This window comes from Canis aureus, chromosome 25 (assembly GCF_053574225.1).
Source record: "Canis aureus isolate CA01 chromosome 25, VMU_Caureus_v.1.0, whole genome shotgun sequence".
Taxonomy (NCBI): Eukaryota; Metazoa; Chordata; class Mammalia; order Carnivora; family Canidae; genus Canis; species Canis aureus.
The window spans coordinates 44,550,298-44,571,916 of NC_135635.1; the positions used below are offsets into that span (position 1 = coordinate 44,550,298).

Here is a 21,619-nt window from a genome sequence, read left to right on the forward strand (position 1 = left end):
ATCACCTGCTGCCTGCTCCTTTGAGCCCATTCCCTCCTTGGGCACTTTTTAATTCATCAAAATATTTTTCTGTCTTGGGACTGGGTTTGGACCCCAGCTGGGAGGCAAGAGGGTCAGAGACTGCCTTCCCACCCTACCTTCAGGCCACTTGGCTGAGGAAGATTGGGCCCCAGGACCAACTTAGGGGGCAGGGGAGGGCCTCACCCTACCTCCAGGACCTCTGTTGTCTGGAGAAAGGAACAGAACCTGGAGAAAGGAACAGAAACCTCGGCAGCTTTCCGAGGTCCAGGCCCCAGCTGGTGTTCCCAGCAGAGTGAAGAGGGTCAGCCCTTATCCTTCAGGATCCTAACCTGGGCTGAAGCTCTTGTCCCTTCCCTATTCCTTTAAAGCAATAATGGTCCCCATCCAGGGAGGCTGGCCTTGAAGGAGGAAGCCACTCTCCAAAGGCTTTTGTATCCCTGCCCTGTCCCACGTCTGGTGAGCCTCCTGAGGAAGTGGTGATCAAAGGAAGGGACCGAGGCAAGGCAGATGCTTCCAGGGTGTGTGCATTCGCATGCACATGTCATCATGTGTCCCTTTGCCAAGCATGGCTGGCCAGACCAAGCCCTATACTGGTGTCCTGACCACCCTACCTTCTCGGATCCCCTCCCCTCCTGCCAGGGCCCAAGTCACTGTTTTCTGAGCCAGGGGCTGCCTGGGCTGTTGGCACTCACAGTCCTGGAGCCCCTGGGTTGGGTGGTAGGGAGGGGCGGTGGCCCAGCCAGCCTCACCTGCCTCCCACCTGATGCTGCTTACCCCTGTGGGGATCTTGGGGGCTGTTTGAGCATATATTTTCACTTTATGATTATTTCACTTTAGATGCTGATTTTTTTTTTTTTTTTTGTATTTTAATGGGGGGTAGCAGCTGGACCACCAACTTTCCCACACCTACTGTCCACTCTGCTGCTCCCCCAGCTACCCTGGCCCTGAGGTGTGGGGGCTGCAGCGTGTTGCAGAGGAGTGAAGAGTAGAGCCCCAAGTCCTGAAGAGGCCAGTGGACAAGCCAGGTGGGCTATAGGAAAGGGGATTGAGAAAAGGAGAATTTGTAGTCAACACTAACCACTTAACTTGGAAAATAGAAAAGGAAAAAGAAAAAAGGAAAAGAATTAGCCATAATCCCACCACCCTGATACAACCTCAGTTAATATTCGTTGTCTCACAGTCCACTGTTACTGTCTTTCTGATGTGTGTTCTTGTCATAATTGTGATACATGCACAGTTGTGCACTTACAGGTTTCTACTTTCTTAAAAATGTAGTAACCTCCCATCTATGAAACTGCCAAAATATTTTTTCTTTTGTGTCCTTTATGAGGCAGTTATATTATTTTTACAGCCTTTTAGCTTGATGGTAAATAGCATGATTTGTCTTTAGACCCAATTTGAATGTTGCTTAGTAGCTATATACTCTCCCACAAATCACTTAACCTCTTTTCTCAGCATCAGGTTCCTCATTTGTTAAACGGCAATAATAAAACCTGCAACAAAGGCTATTGTGCAGATTAAATATGTAAGATATTTAGTGCACTTAGCCCTTTGCCTGGCACACAGGAAGTGCTCAATAAATGATAGTGGCAATGACAGTTTTAGTGGTTGTGATACAACCCCAGAATATTTATGAGATCATTGATGCTATGGTTTATTTTACAGATTTCTCCTCTCTCCTAACATTAATTGCACAAGGAACCCACAATCCTAGTAATTAATTTTTCCCGCAGCAATAGAAATTAATCTTCTTTCCTGAATCTCTAATTGAATTGTTCAAGTTTACCAGTATTCCTGAGCAACTATATCGGTACCTCTCCAAGGCCTCAAGTCATGGGAAATTAGCCACACACATTAAATCAGACCTAATTACCTTTCAGAAGCACCCCATGATGGCAGGTGATTTCTTCTTCTGGAATTTTCTGACCTGAGAATGATTTTCAGGCAATAGTAAGAAGTAGAAGCTACCACCTTGCACTGTGCTTCTAAAGTAATTCTGGACAGGCATAATGATTACATGGGCTTATTAACAGACATAGAGACCTCTTAGACTACATGAGAAAGTTGTAAGTATTTTGCGAGAGAGACTTTTCTCTTATGTTTTCTGAATACATGGTTATAGTGTTCCACAGGTATACATCCTACATTTTTGTAGTTTTTGCTAAATAATTTAAGGTGACATTATCTTGTGACTCATATGATTTATTTCTCTGATTCAAAATTACAGTGTTTTAAATGTCTGTGGAATATATGCTCTCAGATCCATTGGTTCTTAATGATTATGACCATTTGACTAATGAGGAAAAGCTATCTTTTTCCTCTTTGGGATATAATTTGTGATTGAGACATTCATTTATCCTGGGCAATAAAAATATCCTTGCAGTTTAGGCTCAGTTAAGCATCCAGCTCTTGATTTCTGCTCAAGTTATGATCCTCAGGGTCCTGGGTTCAAGCCTCATGTAGGGCACTCCATTCAGCAGGAAGTCTGCTCCAGGGTCCTCCCTCTTCCTCTGCCCCACCCCCTGCTAGTGCACACACACTGTCTCTCTCAAATAAATAAATCTTTAAAATATCCTTGCACTTTGTGTAAAATAAAATTCTTCACATCTTACATAATTTTCACGTCATCTGAAAACATGAGGACCCTGCAGTGTTCAATATATATTTATTGAATGAAAAAGCTGGTGAGTTTTTACCCTAAAGGAAAGTTACATGGTTTTTTTTTTTTTTTTTCTTTTTTAAGGTAGGGTATACACCTTGCACAGTGGTACGCGTCAGGCTTGAACTCACAACCCCAAAATCAAGAGTTGCATGCTCTACTGACTGAGCCAGCCAGGCATCCCAGAAAGTTGCTTATATTTTATTTAAGGTTTTATGTATTTTAAATAGATATTTTTAATGTTTTAATTTCATCTTAATAAGTTATTTATCCTATAATCTGACACCATTCATGTGTATCAGTTTCTCAGCTTGATTTTAGCTCCAGTCAATATCTAGGTACCTTCTAGAATAACATCATTAAGTTCACCACCCACACCTACCAGCGAACATATGATAGGACCCCTTTTTAATCATTTTGGAAGACCGGCCTAGCAGTTGCCTATTATATCACGTTTTTATTTTATAGAGTTATGTTTTGGAAAATATGATTTGTTGTTGTTTTTTTAAGATTTTATTTATTTATTCATGAGAGACACAGAGAGAGGCAGAGACACAGGCAGAGAGGGAGGAGAAGCAGGCTTCAGGCAGGAGCCCGATGTGTGACTCGATCCTGCAACTCCAGGATCAGCTCAACCTGCTGAGCCACCCAGGCATCCCTGGAGGATATGATTTGAATCACATTTTATCTGAACTATTAGACAACCTTGTTACAATAGGGTTCTAAAGTATTCCTTTCATTAACTTGTCCTCAGCTTCTCACTAATTTGTTATTTTCTATACATTCTCCCTGTCTTTAATATTACTATCTGTTTTGGGTTAAAGGAATATTTTCTTGGATACAAAAATGCATCATCAACCAAAACAAAAGAGTTATTCTCCATTGATGTGTCTTCTTCTTCCTGATGTGAGGATGATGAGGCTAAAGTTCCAGCCGGATCTGGCAGTCAGCATTTCTGGGATAAATTAAATGAGCACACTTGATTGAGGTGTAGCTGGACTGTATCACTGTCTTCCTATTATCCTGGGAGATCAAAGCAGAGCACAAAATGGGGGTTAGTCTTTAAAATATTCAAAACAGATGACTGGTTCTTTTTGGTGAAAATTCAGATTTTAAGGCAAACCACTTGTTAGCAAGACTTCATTTCTTTTCATTGAAAGAATAGTCAACATTGAACATATACTACTCTTTCTTCCTCAGTTTTAAGAGTAGAATCACAGACTTTTTGCATGAGAAGGGATTTGGCAAAACTAGAAAGCACTTGGACTGTCTGGGTCCCTTTTCATGTCAATATAAAATAATTCAAATTTTGCTTTTGGCATTTTGGGTATTAAATGAAAATACCTTAAATGTTTAGATTTTCATAGTCATTTTGTTGGTGGGTCACTCTTTAAAATCTAGCATTCATATTGTTTTATCTTCCAGAAATTGAACCAGGATGTTGATTTCCTCACTTTGTGTTTTAACAAACTGAAAGCCCCATTCTCCACAATCCTTTATCATTGACATCTGAGTCCTAACTTCACATAGAATAATTCTGTAAGTGTAGTTTGAGATTTTTATCATTTTATTTAAAACTGACTGAAATGAGAAAACTAGCTCTAAAATATTTATTGGGAGTCTACTCCCAATCCATATACTGCTTTAGGTATATGGATTAAAATATATGTTTCAAGACTAGACAACCAAATACTAAACTACATTTTCTCAGAAAAGAATTATACAAGGTACAATAGGAAAGCCCGCCCAGGCCTCCACAAGAGACTCAAATTTTCACAGAGAAGGTGACACTTGAGCTGCCTCTTAAAGGAGCAGTTGGCATTTCCCCAGCAGATATGATTTTAGACAATGTCATAGAAGCATAAACAGCATAACAAATTCAGTATGCTCTTAGTTTACGATGGATAGTGCTCAAGGTGTATATTATTTCTACATAACATATTAACCCGAACTTGGCAGCATAAAGAAAACAGTAAGCCTTTATTGTCTCAGTGGTTTCTGTGGGTCAGGAATTCCAGAACCTCTGAACAGCATAGTCCTTACTTAGAATGTCTCGTGGGGTTACAGTCAAGATGTCAGTTGGGACTGCAGTTATCCAAAAACTTGACTGGGATAGGAATGGAGCATCCAGTTTTAAAGATTTTTTTTTAAGATTTACTTATTTATGATAGACATAGAGAGAGAGGCAGAGACACAGGAGAAGGGAGAAGCAGGCTCCATGCAGGAGCCTGACTTGGGACTTGATCCCAGGTTTCCAGGATCACACCCTGGGCTGCAGGCGGCGCTAAACCGCTGCACCACCGGGGCTGCCCTGGAGCATCCAGTTTTAAGATGGCTCATCCACAGTTCATGCTGGTTCTTGGCAAGAACCTTCGGTTCCTCGCCAAATGGATTTCTCCCCCACAAGGTGGCTAACTTCACCCCAAATAAATGATTCAGGAGAAGAGAATAAGGATGAAGCCACAAATGGTTTCTGTGACCTAGAATCAAAAGTTACATACCATCACTCTTACCATATTCTGTTCCTTAGAAGCAGGTCACTAAGACCATCCCACATTTAATGGAGCAGAGTATTTTAGGCTCTCCTTTTTGAAAAGAGGTGTGTCCTAGAATTCATGGGCTTATATTAAAATACCCCACGTGTCAGGATAGGGGGATGACAAGCCATGAGGCTGATGCAGTCAGCAGGTAGATCATGAAGACCTTAGTGTGCCTTTGCAGTCTGTACAGGATGGACATAAAAGGAATACTGGAAACAAGAAGGCCAATTAAGATTCATTTCTTATTTTGTCCTAGAGAGTAATGCTGAAAGCCAGAATGGATGCAGTGGTGGAAGAGTTAGTGAAGCAGAAATATATTCAGTATCAAGAAACATTAATTCTTCTAAGAAATGTCCCAGATTGTTTCTAATCTTCTTTGGTTCAGAAAATAGAGAACGGGGGATCCCTAGGTGGCTCAGCAGTTTGGCGTCTGCCTTTGGCCCAGGGCATGATCCTGGAGTCCCAGGATCGAGTCCCACACTGGGCTCCCTACATGGAGCCTGCTTCTCTCTCTGCCTGTGTCTCTGCCTCTCTCTTTCTGTGTCTCTCATGAATAAATAAAATCTTTAAAAAAAAAAAAAAAGAAAAGAAAATAGAGAACACAGTCTGAAAGCCCAGTTACCATTCAGAAAGTTACCTTGTCCACAGGGACTATTCAGATAAAAAGCAGTTAATAAAGCCTGCATGTTCTATAATTGTTCAAGGTGAGAAGCATCAAGCTGTGATGTATGGCCACTAACTGAGCAACATAGCTCCTACCCATATTTACAGGTCATGTTACCTCTTCAGGTCTTGAAATTTTCATTTAGAAAGTAGAGTGAGGAGAAGGGGAGTAGATGACCTACATGATCTCTAAAATCCCTCCCATCTTTTATGTTCTGTCCTGAAAATGAGTACAGGATGCTGTTTTGATCCCATTAATGTTTAATTTTTGTTTAACCTTGAGAATGTTTGACTCGAAAGAAATATTTGATGTATTCACAAACATTTAAATCAAGATAGACCCACTGTCAGGGAATTTTCACTGAATATTTGCTGGAGCTTAAACCAAGTTAATTCCATTTAATTTTATGAATTTTCCATATGTGTAATTGAAAACATCCAATTTTTTCAATATTCTTATTCTACTGAACCATTTTAGTATCGGTTCTTTTCCATATATAATGTATAATGATTTTATTTATCATTCAGAGTTTTGCCCATATCAGATTTTACTAATTATAACTTTCTGCAACTGAATTTTCTTTCTATGCTTATTGCCAAATTCATTTTTCTATTTCACCATTGTTTTGTTTTGTTTCGATATTACTCCTTTTTTTTTTTTTTTTTAATTTATGATAGTCACACAGAGAGAGAGAGAGGCAGAGAGACACAGGCAGAGGAAGAAGCAGGCTCCATGCGCCGGGAGCCCGACGTGGAATTCGATCCCGGGTCTCCAGGATCGCGCCCCAGGCCAAAGGCAGGCGCCAAACCGCTGCGCCACCCAGGGATCCCTCGATATTACTCTTGATGCAAATAATATTCATTGTGAATTGATTTTTCTTTCATTTCATTTTTTTTTAATCATGAAAAATGTATTCTCTTTAATCTTCATCCTCTATTTTCTCCATCCTACTACCTACCTCCCCTCTGGTAACCATCAGCATGTTCTTTATAGTTAATAGTGTGGTTTTTGGTTTACCTTTCCTTTATTTTACTCATTTGTTTTCTTTCTTAAATTCCATATATGAGTGAAATCATATGATGTTTGCCTTTCTCTGACTTATTTCACTTAGCATAATACTCTGGCTCCATCCATGTCATTGCAAATGGCAAGATTTCACTCTTTTTTATGGATGAATAATATTCCATTGTATATGTAGACTGCATCTTCTTTATCCATTCATCTATCAATGGACACTTGAGCTGCCTCCATAGTTTGGCTATTATAGATCATGCTGCAATAAACATAGGGGTGCCTGTATCACTTTGAATTAGTGTTTTTGTATTCTTAATAAGTAGCCAGTAATGCAATTACTAGATCATAGGGTAGTTCTATTTTTAATTTTTTTGAGGAACCGCCATCTGTTTTCACAGTGACTGTACCAGTTTGCATTCCCACCAACAGTGCATAAGGTTCCTTTTTCTCCACATCCTCGCCAAAATTTTTGTGTCTGTTTTTTATTTTAGCCATTCTGACAGGAGTAAGGTAATAATCTCATTGTAGTTATGAATTGAACTTTTTAATGGTAATTATTACTTATTTCTTAACTAGTCTTTGAGAAAATTATAAGAATTTCTTAATATTACACTTAACCCTATCATCTGCAATTGATCCATTGTGGGGATTGGCAGATTTTTTTATAAAGATTCATACAGTCAATAGTTTATATTTTATGAACTCTGCACTCTGTTATCACTATTCAGCTCTGCTGCTGCAGTGTGAAAGCAATGTGTAAATAAATGAGCATGACTCTGATCTAATACAACTTTATTTATGAGTGCTGAAATTTGATTTTTATATAATTTCTACATGTTATCAAATATTCTTTTCTCTCTTTTCAACCCTTTGAAAACATAAAAACCATTCTTAGATGATGGATTATAGAAAACAGGCAGTGCTGTTAAATTTGGTTCATGGACTGTAATTTACCAACCTCTGGCCTATTGCTCAACATTTCCCATGTTGTTATCTCACTGTCCACAGTAGTTGGCGGAGCTAAATACAGATGATAGGGTTAAAATGTCCTCAGGGTCAGAATGTCAGCTAAAGGAGCACTCAGGTGGTTCAGTCAGTTGGGTACCTTCCTTCGGCTCAGGTCATGGTCCCAGAACCCCAAGATGGAGCCCCATGTCAGGCTCCTTGCGCAGCAGGAGGTCTGCTGCTCCTTCTCCCTCTGCCCCTTCCCCTTCATCTTCTCTCACTCACTTGCTCTCTCAAATAAATAAATAAAATCTTTTTTTTTTTTTTTTTTAAAGAATGTCAGGGACGTCTGGGTGGCTCAGTGGTGGGCGTCTGCCTTCAGCTCGGGGCGTGATCCTGGGATGCCTGGATCGAGTCCCACATCAGGCTCCCTGCATAGAGCCTGCTTCTCCCTCTGCCTTTGTCTCTGCCACTCTCTCTCTGTCTCTCATGAATAAATAAATAAAATCTTTTTAAAAAATTGTCAGCTAAAGCTATGAAGAATTACTTATATTTTACATGGACTTGAATGCATTTTATAGATGATGAAATAGATTCTTGAAAATAATAGTTAATAATTTTTGAAGGAGTTTTCTATATAGTAAACACAGGACTATTACAACCCCGTAAAATACACTGTCCCCAAAGTAACTGTCCTAGGTCTCATAGTGAGAATGTTGCAGAGCCTGGAATTAAACCAATTTCCAGAGCCAATGTTCTTAACTACTCCACAGTATTGCTGTAGAGTTTTTCACTTCCTCACAGAGCTACCAATACAGTGCAAATGTTCTATAGCAGATAACATCAGTGATATAAATCGGACTCTGGTAAGGGCAGCCTCTGGGTGAAAAAGCCTTTCTTCACCGGTCTTTGAAACTAGATGCCCAGTAATTAACATGATTACCAGCCAAGGCCCTGCCTGCTTATGGCTACCATGTTTGAATGAGTTATGTTTATGGCCACAGCTAGCCACATTGCCTTCCTTGGCACTAAAGAATGGAGGCTACTGTGACTGCTTGGAGTGTGGTGCTGTAAGGTGTGAGATGCCACAGCAGCTTTTGCCAAATATTCAAGTCAGTAAGATTCTAAGTAAGATCATAAGATACAGAGGACCATCTACATTACTTTAATTCCATAGTTAACTAGCAAAAAATTTCATGAGTGAAGTAACTAACAGGAAAGCAGATAAGGCAAGCAGCCAGGCAAACAAATGTGGTTTCCTGGAAGGTACAAGTTGTAATTGCTCCAAGAGACACTGGGATGCAGGATTTCCAGCTCAGAGGAGCCTGATGCCTTCCAATGAAACCATACAGTATGGGGGCAGGGAGGGGGTTGTTAAGTAATACATGAACCTGATGTTTTATTCTTCTGCACAGAAAAATATGATCGTTTAGATGGACATGTTAATGAAACCAGGGAAATCTGAAAACCGTCGGGTACATAAAACATACACCACTGAACTCACAAGATAGTCTGAGACACAAATGTCAGGCTTAGAATGGCTTTGCAGTATTCTTTGAAATGATACATCTGGGAATAATGTGAATATTGTTATAAGATAGACAAATACAGAAGTACACCAAACCAAATGAGACCTTACTGCTTAGATGAAGATGGCAAAGACTTTGCTTCCTGTGGATGATCTAAGGCTTTCTATTTCTTATCAGCATTAACAGCTCAATATATAAGGTTTCAGCTGCTGAAGCCTACAAAGCAACAGAGTATGAAGAAACCCCTCAAATTGTATTTGAGCAGATTGCTTAAAGCATGGAGAGAGCTATTCTTTCTGTTAGTTGCTGTGAGTGACACTGAAAGTATACTCTCTGGAAGGAGACCAAGAAGAGCACTAATGACATCAGCAGGTTAACATGGTGAAGCGAAGATGTATTCTCTTGTTGCTTTTCCACTTTGCTTCATCTTTAGAGTTGGAATTTCTACTTCACTTTTTCATTCTGTTTCCTATTTTCTAAACACCCATAATGTGTTAGGTATTCTGATTATATCGGAAACATGGTTTATGTCTTTTGTATTTCCTCACTAAAACTGTTAAAAATTTGAATGTGGGTCCATAGGTTTGGTAACTTTTTCATGATGACTAAAAGCTGGGGCTAGAGCCTGGTAGATAAAAGAAATGTGAAGATTCTGTACAAACATAACCTTTTCCCCCCACTATCAAGTGACTTTACAGCTATACTAGGAACCTCCCTACTCTGTTGAATATCATAACTTCACCTGCTTCAGCCTAGATGGACTCCCATTTCTGGATCCTTGGAGCTTTCTCCTTTGGTCTGCTGGCATTTTTTTACTTGCCAGGAACTCTGCCATTTTTCCCTCAGCATCTGTCAGCTCTGTCAGAGCACTTGTGTTGTTCTTTCTGACCACTCTGTTCCTTGCATTCTTTTGGGACTGCTGTACTCTGCCATAGACTTCAGAGTTGATCATTAATCAATACTTAATAAGCCCTGTCTTAGATCAGAGGGAATCAGGGCACATGGATCCTTCTTCCAAAAATTGAGTCATACATACACAAAAAGGCTTGGCCTGCCCCAGGTTCCTTAATCCTGAATTCCCCCTAGCTGTTAACTTATGTAAGTAACATCAGTCACAATTTGTAGGATTTCTGGTATTTTTATGATGAGCCTATTTTGTCATAGTAATATTTTTATCCTCAAATAATAAAGCTTTGCTTAGCATCAGCCTACTAGTAATACTGAAATGGTGATATCCATCAGAGTTTGTGTTTTGCTAAGCAATTTTAACTTTTAGAGGGAGGAGATTAATTCAGTGACTATATGGGAGGTTTTATTCTCAAAGAAAATGAGTAGAGAAAACCATCTTCCTAATTTTTGTTTTCCCCAAATTTTTTTTTTCTTCCACCCAAAGCCTGGATGACTCCAAAGGTGAAAGAGGTAATGTTTAGAAATCGTTAATCCGTGGGATTTGTTGTTCATGGTGTATAAAATTTTCAGAAAGAATTTGCTTTTTAAATATGATTTCCTACGGCAGCCCGGGTGGCTCAGCGGTTTAGCGCGGCCTTCAACCCAGGACCTGATCCTGGAGACCTGGGATCGAGTCCCATGTCAGGCTCCGTGCATGGAGCCTGCTTCTCCCTCTGCCTGTGTCTCTGCCACTCTGTGTGTGTGTGTGTGTGTGTGTGTGTGTGTGTGTGTGTGTGTGTCTTTCATGAATAAATAAATAAAATCTTTTAAAAAATAAATAAATGGGGATCCCTGGGTGGCGCAGCGGTTTGGCGCCTGCCTTTGGCCCAGGGCGCGATCCTGGAGACCCGGGATCGAATCCCACATCGGGCTCCCGGTGCATGGAGCCTGCTTCTCTCTCTGCCTGTGTCTCTGCGCCTCTCTCTCTCTCTCTGTGACTATCATAAATAAATAAAAATTAAAAAAATAAATAAATAAAAAATAAATAAATGAATATGATTTCCTGATTGACTATGGCAGACATAAATCCAAGGATACCTCTGTCAGAGCAGCCAAGATCCCTTCCTATATTCTCAGATATATGATATTTTTTGATATGTATGTTTTGAATGGAAATAAAGATTCTTCATGCTGGTAGGTCAGGAGGAGAGAGGTAGAGAGGAAAGGAAGAGCAGCATAGTGATGCTGCTTGGGTGAAAGTAGGGGATGCATACCCTAACCTCTCCTGGAATTCACTGTGACCTCAGTAGGATCCTAGCTTTATTTCAATCTATAGTAATGAGAAAAAGAAGTTAAGGAGTCACCCTTTGTGCCTCTTGTCATGGTACTGGTTTCAGTTCTTGAAGTGCTCTTTTATAATATCCAGAAACACACCTATCCTTTCAGTTGGCAGAGTTGTGCTCAAGCTGAAAATAAATGAAATAAAATGGCTAAGGGCCATTTTGCTCAGATCTTTCCTTTGATCTTTTCCTTGTCACCCTCCTGCCACTGCAAGCACATAATTGTGCCTTCTCATACACACCAAATCATGTGTCTCTAACCTGTCAGTTTGTTTCCTGGTTATTTCTGATTTTAACTTTAAGAGATCAAATTCTTATATGTAAATAATCTTTCTCTAAATAGCACAGACACCCATTTCTGATATCTGTACATAGCTCCAGATACATTTATGTTATCCCATGCATTCCAAGTGATAGACACTCCTTCTCTCCCACTTACACCTGCCTTGGCCATGTTCTTGTTAAGCACCATTTAATGAGGAGCCATATTGACAGAGAAAATATTAAATGATCTCTTGCTATGCTAGAATGAGCCCCTCAGTGGCCACAGCCTCTCTGTGAGCATTCCACAGTGGACTTCTAAATATCTACATAGTCCTATTGCATTTGATTTGACACTAGAGTTGAAATAATAATGACTAATGGCAAACTATCTTTGTCTACCCCTTCAACTCTTTAAGATGTACGCATACACACCTTTAAACTGACCTTGAAATAAGCTAATCACAAAACAGTCCCCTCTAGACACTAGCCTCTGTTTGGGAGTGCTTATACAGATAAACTATCCAATCTCATAGTTACTAGATAATCACACTTGACTCTTTTCTGTGTTCCTATAAACTGAGAAGGAGCCAATGGATGTGCTCCCTATAATGTATTTTCACATCCTTTCTTATGTCATTCCTTGTTTGTTGACGTACTGGCAAGGTTAGAAGGTTCCACTTGGTCTTCTCTTCCACTTCCAGTGCAGTTGGTACATTTCATTAGAAAGAGAAGAAAATGAGATGTTGTGATAGGTTGTTATTGTGGTTTGCCCAGCAGGCAACAAGTATGTTACTGTTTTTCAAATCCATCTGTCTAGCAGTCATGTAATCATGCCAGGAAGTGTTGTTGTACTTGACTGTAGCAAACAGTTATAGCAGGGGTACTTTAGGCACCAGATCTCAAAGGATCAAATAAAGCATGAGTTCCAATTTCAGTACTCAGGTATGTGCACAGGCATGCAAGGAGTTGAAGCTGCCATTTTTGCCTGTGGCCAACTGCCTAGCTAGTTTTTTCCTTTTAAACATAGCATCAGCTTTCATTTGGCTCCCCTACTCAAAGAGTAGGAGCCTCTCTTCTGCCTCATTTTTCTCCCCCATTCCTAGAATTTTTTTCTCATAATTTCTCATTCCTAAGTAAATAGCCGTGGAACTTGACTATAGAATGGGGAAGTCATTTGTTTTGTTTTTTTTTTTAAGATTTTATTGATTTATTCATGAGAGACACAGAGAGAGAGAGAGAGGCAGAGAGGCAGAGATACAGGCAGAGGGAGAAGCAGGCTCCATGCAGGGAGCCTGATGCGGGACTCAATTCCGGGACTCCAGAATCACGCCCTGGGCCAAAGGCAGGCGCTAAACCACTGAGCCACCCAGGGATCCCCTGTGGTAAGATTTCTGATTAACATTTATTCATCTCAGTGACCCCAGTGGTCCTTGGATCTGAACTCCTAGTGATAGCTGAGTATTTACTATTCCTCTCCTTTACCCAGTGTTAAAGAAAAAAAAAATATCCGTTCTCATTTAAAAACAGTAAGACAGACTTTATTCAGGACCATTGTGATAGGTATAGGGACCACTGCAATGGAGTTTTTCAGTGGAGAGAAAGATTGTGCTTAATAATCTTTGAAGTGAATACAACAAAAATAATGGAAATGGTTAGGTAGGGAGCAGGGTGGGGATCAGTGGATGGTCGCTTACTGAGAGGACACATCAGGGCGAAGTGCATTCTGGCTAAACTGACCCTATAGGATCCATGCTAAAGGCAGGCCGGATATCAACCTGGGGAATGGTGCAGGATGAGGAACCTGATCTGACATTTATGGCGATCAAATAGCAAGAATGGGAGATTCTTAATAAACCAATTTAGCAGAATTCTTGCTAGGGCTGGGCAATGTAGAGATGAACACAGAAGCCACAAATTTAAGGTGCAGTTGAGAAGAGAGTTCAGGGAAGCATAACTAAAGTTAGGTTAAAGAGAGAATTTTTGTCACCAGTATATAGATATAGTCCTGAGAATGTTAATTGAGCTGGTCTAAATTTTTCATTAACTGTCGTAATAATAGCAGGTCTTCTGTAAGGGAGGCTGAAGAAAGGATTCTGCTTTGCTACAGAATTCATATTTGAGTTACTTAATAAATATTTCTAACACAAGGAATATTCTATATTGTTTTCCTTTTGTCATGATCTTTATTTTTGGCTTGGAAGATAAATGTAAGATGGTCACATTCTATAAAATAGTAGATAAATGTGAAAAATAGTTATGAAGTGAGGGTCAGGATTTGGAGCCTTTAAGTTACTTGCCTTTAATTTTGGGTTATGTGTAAATTTTTCCTGAAATTTTGGAGGTTTATTGACTATAAGAAAAGCAGCTGTGCTACTATAGAATTGATTTTCAATGACTAGTCCTCTAAAACTAAGTCAAAAGCTATTAAAATTCCTCAAATTCTCAATTTTAACAATAAGGTTTGGTTTTTGGTGGGGGCCATATAGGTCTATCTCATAAAGTGATATGAAGTTTTGACTTTTTATGGGTTATTTTGAGAGTGCAGACCTGGTAGGCATATCTTTGTTCAGTGTACCTCTTGCAGGAGAAGTATCAAATGAGGCCATTCTCAAATGTATGTATTTTTTTTCTATTTGGTAGGATTAAAAATGGGTAAGGACTGTAACACCAAAAATATTTAGAGAATCCATTAATGTCCTTCTGTTTGGACTTCAAATAGGAAAGTTAATTAAGAAGTTGGAACTCAGGGGTGCCTGTGTGGTTCAGTCAATTAAGCATCCAACTCTTGATTTTGGCTGAGGTCATGATATCAGGGTCATGAGATCAAGCCCCATGGTGGACTCCATGCTGGGTGTGGGGCCTGCTTAAGATTCTTATTCTGCCTCCCAAAAGAAAAAAAAAAAAAAGAGGTTAGATCTCAGGGACTATTAAAATTTTTTAAAAACTTGAATTTTATAACTTTTTACATGAAGACTAAGTTAAGCTAAGCTTTAAATCAAGGCAAATAGAGGGTGTCTGCGTGGCTCAGTGAGGTAAACATCTACCTTCAGCTCAAGTCATGATCCCAGGGGTCGTGGGATTGAGCCTGCATCGGGCTCCCTGCTCAGGGAGGAGTCTGCTTCTCCCTCTCCCTCTGCTGCTCACCACCTGCTCATTCTCTCCCCCCGCCCCTTTCTTTCCCTCTCTCTGTCTCAAATAAATAAAATCTCAGGGCACTTGGGTTGCTCAATGGTTGAACGTCAGCCTTTGGCTCAAGTCGTGATCCTGAGTTCCTAGGACTGAGTTCGGCATCAGGCTCCCCATAGGGAGCCTGCTTCTCCCTCTGCCTATGTCTCTGCCTCTCTCACTGCGTCTCTCATGAATAAATAAAATCTTGATGCAGGGATCCCTGGGTGACGCAGCGGTTTGGCGCCTGCCTTTGGCCCAGGGCGCGATCCTGGAGACCCCAGATCGAATCCCACATCGGGCTCCCGGTGCATGGAGCCTGCTTCTCCCGCTGCCTGTGTCTCTGCCTCTCTCTCTCTCTCTCTCTCTCTCTCTCTGTCTCTGTGACTATCATAAATAAATAAAAATTTAAAAAAAATTAAAAAAAAAAAAATCTTGATGCAATAAATAAAATCTTTAAGAAATCAATCGAGGCCAAGTTTATTTAGCAATTTAAGTGTTTTCCTGAAGTAAACTTCAAAAGTAAACTTAAAAATAAATCATGAATTTAATGCATTTCAATTTTTATATACAATCAACCATTTGTTCCATTATTTCATGATTTTTTTTAATGTATACTAGAACCACACCTATTTTAAATTCGCTAAAACCAAATATGAAATGCACGGCACAAAGGCATTTACTAAAAGTTAAGTGAATTATATAACTTTAGGTTCACTATATGTCATTTGATATGCAGCATATCTAATCAATGTAGCAAAAATATTTATGAGGATTACTATATTTTTTTAAGAACTCTATCCTTTCACCGAATAGCTGCACTTAAGTGAAAACGTAATACAAAGCTCCAAACCTTTGTGAAGAGACTTACACTATCCTTCATCTTTCTGAAGCTGAAGTCCTTTTTTGACCAAGAAGATAAGCTTAGTTATTGAGGGGAAAAAGGCTTTGAGACTAGATTGATGAATTTTATTTTCTTGTTTCATTTTTTTACTTTTCAGAATTAGCTCTCTGCTGGGCCTCTGGACAAGAATTCAATTAAGAGAGTAATGTCTCTGGGAAGTTAATATGTTACTGTTCTGGGACTTCTTGATGTACCTACTTTGGGGGACAGAAGTATAATGGTAACCCAGTGAGAAATCAAAACTACCACTAGCATTTATGCTGTTAACATGTGGACGTTTGAACCTGCCTCTGAAAGCTTCAGCAGCAGAGAGAAAGAGGAACAAAAAAATTTTGTAGCCAATTAAGGGCAGTGAGTTAACTACAGAAGAATCATAGTAAATTTAAAAATAAGTTACCAGGAACACAGTAAATGATCAATAAATATTAGTTTTTTAAAAAAATGGTATCTTCCAAATTTTTTTTAAATGGTATCTTCCAAACAACAAAATATGAGTTACCCAAGAGCAAATGCCTAAGTCCCAAATAATATTCAGTACCTATTCATTCAGTCTTTATCGTGAAAATACCCCATTCCTTTCAAAATGAATTCCTAGAATGTGTTACAACAGATTAACCTATACTTAGAGTACATGTCTGACACAGAAAACAGAGTGGGAAGAGAAAAGCAGGCTATATACTGGACTAATTAGGAGTCTCACTCCGCACATTCCCTCTTGGTATGAAGAGCCAAATGGTCTAAGAAAGTATGTTTAGATATCAGAGGTAAATGGGTTGCAGAAATGGAGTACTCTGGAATTTTCAGTTACAATCTACATCGAACAATACAGGAGCAACTCATCTGTCTTCTCAGAAACCTTTACCCATCTAATCTCACTTAAGTGGAAAGGAGGTTAAAAAAAACACTGCAGAAGATCACTGTCCTCTGTCAGCATATGTCATCAAATGCTGGCCTGTGAAGTCAGTTTGAGAATCTAGTACGTAAGCAAATAAATCCTTGCAAGAAGAAACAAAGCAAAGCTATCTGTATGTCAACCAAAAAGTCTCTCATTCCTTTTTACAATTTAAATTCTTTTCCTTAACAATTTGGTAAATATAGGATTGGGGGAATATTGCCATTTGGCATTATATTTTATATAAGCAGAAGTCTCGACAAGTTCACTTTTTAATTTCTTTTTTCCAAAAAAGGTGTATAACTATTGTTCTGCATAACTATAGAATTAATGTGGCCTGACCACATTTCTGATAGTTTTTGGTAAGACTTCTTGGCAGTATATTGAGGTTACATGTGGACAGAAGACATAATTAATGGATGCTATAAGGCACCCTCATTCTACTTGGCAAGTGTCCCTCTTCCCTCTTGAGATTAGACAGTGGCAGTTCCACCTTGTGGGAAATGTGATTTCTTTTCTAAGTGGCCTGCCCAAGTCAGATAGAAGGGAAAAGGAAGAGATAAGGGCATTTCCTACATGATTGACATGGTTAAAATGTGTCCCAGAGAGGTCAAAGTGATTTTTTCTTTTTTCCTTTTATTTTTTTTTTTTTTTATTTTTTTTTTTTCTAGTGGTAGATTTGGGAATATGCTATTTGGGCTGTTTCCTATGCTTTCACATAGTAAACTCTATGGAGTTTTTTTCTTTTTTTTTTTTTTTTTTTTTAAGTGATTTCCTTTAACATAGAAAGAAAGGACAGACATCTGGGCTATTACAACGGAATGAATTTTTATCAATGGAAAATATGTCAAATTCCATCATTTTTTGACTTTTTAATTTTGACTTTGAAAAATTCTAGAGTGCAAAAGACTCTCATGGTTTTGTTTTTGTTTTTGTTTTGACTCTCATGTTTTTTAATCAGTTAGCACTTCAGCATGAAATGCATTTAAATCAACTTGAAATTTATCTTTAAGAGCAAGGACCTAAAATGAAAAAAAAATTTTTTTTAAGATTTTATTTATTCATGATAGACATAGAGGGAGAGAGAGAGAGAGGCAGAGACACAGGCAGAGGGAGAAGCAGACTCCATGCCCGGAGCCCGATGCGGGACTTGATCTCGGAACTCCAGGATCACGCCCTGGGCCAAAGGCAGGCACTAAACCTCTGAGCCACCCAGGAATCCCTAAAACGAAAAATTTTTTCATCTCAAGTCATATAGTGGTGAGGTAGTGTCTTTCTAAATTCCATTTACCTATAAGAAATTTGACTTCTCCAATACTACCATTTATCACATTGTCCCCTTTCTCTGTGGTCATTTCTATGCCAGTTTTCGCATTCAAACATTAATTATCTGAGATACCAGCTTATTCAGCCTTGTAGCCCAGATGTGATAACAACTATAGACACACACACAGAATAGGAATAAGTGGAAATCCCAAAAGAGAACTCCCACCCCCAAATTTGTTATCAGTGTGTCTATGAAAGAAAAGGCCAAGTTTAAAAAAAAAAAAAGTAAAATGAAATAGGGATGCATTGTGTGGAGGCCTTAAGGATTGGGTGTGTGGTAATAGAACCATGACTAGGCAGTTTAGTTACTGAAGTGCAAAGTGTGCATGCATTTAAAGAAATACTGCTTTTAGGGCAGCCCGGGTGGCTCAGCAGTTTGGCGCTGTCTTCAGCCCAGGGCGTGATCCTGAAGACCCGGGATCAGTTCCCGAGTCGGGCTCCCTGCATGGAGCCTGCTTCTCCCTCTGCCTGTGTCTCTGCCTCTCTCTCTCTGTGCCTCTCATGAATAAATAAAATTGTTTAAAAAAAAAAAAAAGAAATACTGCTTTTAAACTGCTTTTAAAGATTATGCTTTGGAATTCCTTATAAAACTTTCTGCAGTGAGTATGCATTTGTGGTCAGAAATAAAATTCAGGGATCCCTGGGTGGCGCAGCTGTTTGGCGCCTGCCTGTGGCCCAGGGTGCGATCCTGGAGACCTGGGATCGAATCCCACATCGGGCTCCCGGTGCATGGAGCCTGCTTCTCCCTCTGCCTGTGTCTCTGCCTCTCTCTCTCTCTCTATGACTATCATAAATAAATAAAAATTAAAAAAAAAAAAGGAATAAAACGCAACTCTTTTCAAGAGATTGGTGATGTTTGTGAAAACTCATCCAACTTTCCAAATCCTCTGCTTTAATTGAAACAATCCCTTCTGTGATTGACAGTGTTAATATGTCTATCATTGGTAGGAAATGTCAGATAAAACTGGTGCCATGAGCCTGCTGACTAGGGTTCTCTTATAAAACCCAAGAGCCTTCCACACCAGCACCCAAGTGTTTAACCTTTATCTTAAAGAATTGTGTATGTGAGTTTAAAAAGTAAAATAATGCTAAGTTGATTTACTTTCTCTGGTTTGTATATCCAGGCTTCGATTTCTATCATATGTAATATTAAATAGGCCTAAACTCTGAACTCTGATCTCTTTAGTAAGCTAAAGATTATTTTAGCCATTAAGCCCTGGCTGTTCCCTCTCTTAATTATTTCATGGAAATAATATCAGAAAGAGGAAATGTGGTATATTTATAAAGCAACCATTAAAAACCATGTTTTCCAGGAATACATGATGTTGGAATAGTATTTATAATACAGCACTGAACAGATAAACAGTGTATCAAGCAAATTGTTAAAAGCTAATGTATAAAAGTTTATAAAAAGACATACAAGAAAATCACCAATGTTGCAAATGGTAGTCTTGTTGGAGCACTGATAGCCTATTTTATTACTTTATTACTATTTTACTACTTTTATACTTTTTCACCATATTTTTCAGAATAAAACATGTATTGATTTCATAATGAAAAATATAAAACTTTGTTCATTTCAAGAATTCTGAAAGACACAAAGAATCAAGAGCAGGCCTCTGAGGAGGCCAGGGAGAGATCAGTGTCACTTTTGAAAGTAATGCCAGTCCTTGTTTCTGTAAATGAAGATTATTGAGCTCCTTATTCATGAGGTGGGCCAGAGGTGTCCTGTGCATCGAAAATGCCAGCCTAGTGACATGCAGTAGGTGTAGACCTCTGCCTTGTATGCCCTGGGAACATTGTGAGAATTGCCAGCATTTTGATGGGGCTTCACAGCTCTCACAGCTGCTATATATCAAGCAGATGCTGCTCTAACATTTCAGCATTCTGAGATGTGAGATTGGGACGGATTCTTCCTAAGTACACCAGGCTTTGACCAACTACCAAGTACCTGACCAGGGTGTTGTCATGAGGGCTGTCAGATGAAATTCTGGAGCAGAAGCCATCTGTCATTTAATGTGCTTCCAAAGGGAGTCAAGGGATAGTTATTCATCCAGAGTAAAGGAAATACAAAAAATTTTTTAATTCAGGACTGTTTTTTCAAGAAAAACATCAAACCATTGTTACAACTGAGAGAATTTCAGAGTCCTTGGCTGTGAGTCAGGTGTTTGGTGTTATATAAGAATTTATTAATCACTGTTTAAAAAGAATATCGGATAGCTCTGTGAAATGAATGAGGGGAGCTTAAGCCAGGATGAGGCAGATTTAGTAATGAGTTCACTCATCACATCTCATGGCCAAGAAAAACATGCCCCTTTCTCCAGAGACAGAATTTTTCTTCCATTCCAGGAGGTGAAGGAACACATGAAATATATGTTGTCCAGATTTCGGTGAGCAGATTTCACTAGCAGTTTTTTGTAACCACTCATAAATAAATGGGAAGACAAACTGTGAGGTAACTGGAGTCTTCCTATATCAGGAATGTCATCTCTTTAAAAACAAGTTAGTCCTGTGTTTAATCCCCTGCCTAAATACGGAACTCTCAGTTTCGCATTGATAGACTAAGCCAGCACTCTCTACCTGTCTCACAGAAGTGGTTGGGTGGGACAGTGCAAATGTTCGAGTGTGTGGAACTGTATCTCTTTATTTTATTTTTTTTAATTTATTTTTTATTGGTGTTCAATTTACTAACATACAGAATAACCCCCAGTGCCCATCACCCATTCCCCCACCCCCCGCCCTCCTCCCCTTCTACCACCTCTAGTTCGTTTCCCAGAGTTAGCAGTCTACGTTCTGTCTCCCTTTCTGATATTTCCCACACATTTCTTCTCCCTTCCCTTATATTCCCTTTCACTATTATTTATATTCCCCAAATGAATGAGAACATATAATGTTTGTCCTTCTCCGACTGACTTACTTCACTCAGCACTGTATCTCTTTATAATCCTGAAGATGTCAATGGTGATTAGAGGAGCTTTAGTTGTCTTTGACTTGGGAGGCATAAAGATATTTGAACTTCTTGTTTCAGAATGACCTTGACTTTCCTCAATTTTTTCACTTCAGATCATCCAGCCCCTCTTAGAACTTGACCAAAATAGAAGCAAATTAAAGTTGTATATTGGACACCTGACAGCCCTCTGCCATGACCGAGACCCCCTGATCCTCCGTGGACTTACTCCACCAGCTTCCTATAACTTGGACGATGACCAGGCAGCTTGGGAGAATGAGCTGCAGAAGATGACCCAGGAACAGGTCTGTCTCTCACTTGAACTTTTGACAAGACACTGGTAAAATTCAGCTGCTACTTAGATTGGTATAAGAGGAGCTCTCTTGGGAAGTTCAGTGTTCAGATTGAAGATTCTTAGCAATGAGCAGTTCTTCAACAGATAATAGGAATTACCTTTTGCAAGAAGTACCACTTTATTCTTCCCTCACTGTGACTTGCTCCGTTATTAGAAAGGGCTGCTT

General features: G+C 39.3%; 1 protein-coding gene across 19 annotated transcripts in view; it reads left to right on the top strand.

The window, feature by feature from the left end:
- Positions 1-21,619, top strand: part of ERC1 (ELKS/RAB6-interacting/CAST family member 1) — a 534,848-nt gene that overhangs the window by 467,862 nt on the left and 45,367 nt on the right. For 13 of the 19 annotated variants that reach the window (XR_013364494.1, XM_077871590.1, XM_077871600.1 and 10 more), the window contains one exon: positions 21,215-21,403. The exons of 1 other annotated variant lie outside the window; for it this stretch is intronic. Coding sequence is in view for 12 of the 18 variants with exons in the window: in XM_077871590.1 (XP_077727716.1) it covers positions 21,215-21,403 (189 nt within the window). In the remaining 6 variants the exon portion in view is untranslated. Of the gene's footprint in view, positions 1-21,214; positions 21,404-21,619 lie in introns of those variants that run through there. 5 more of the 19 variants (XM_077871604.1, XM_077871607.1, XM_077871602.1 and 2 more) reach the window with 2 other exon arrangements.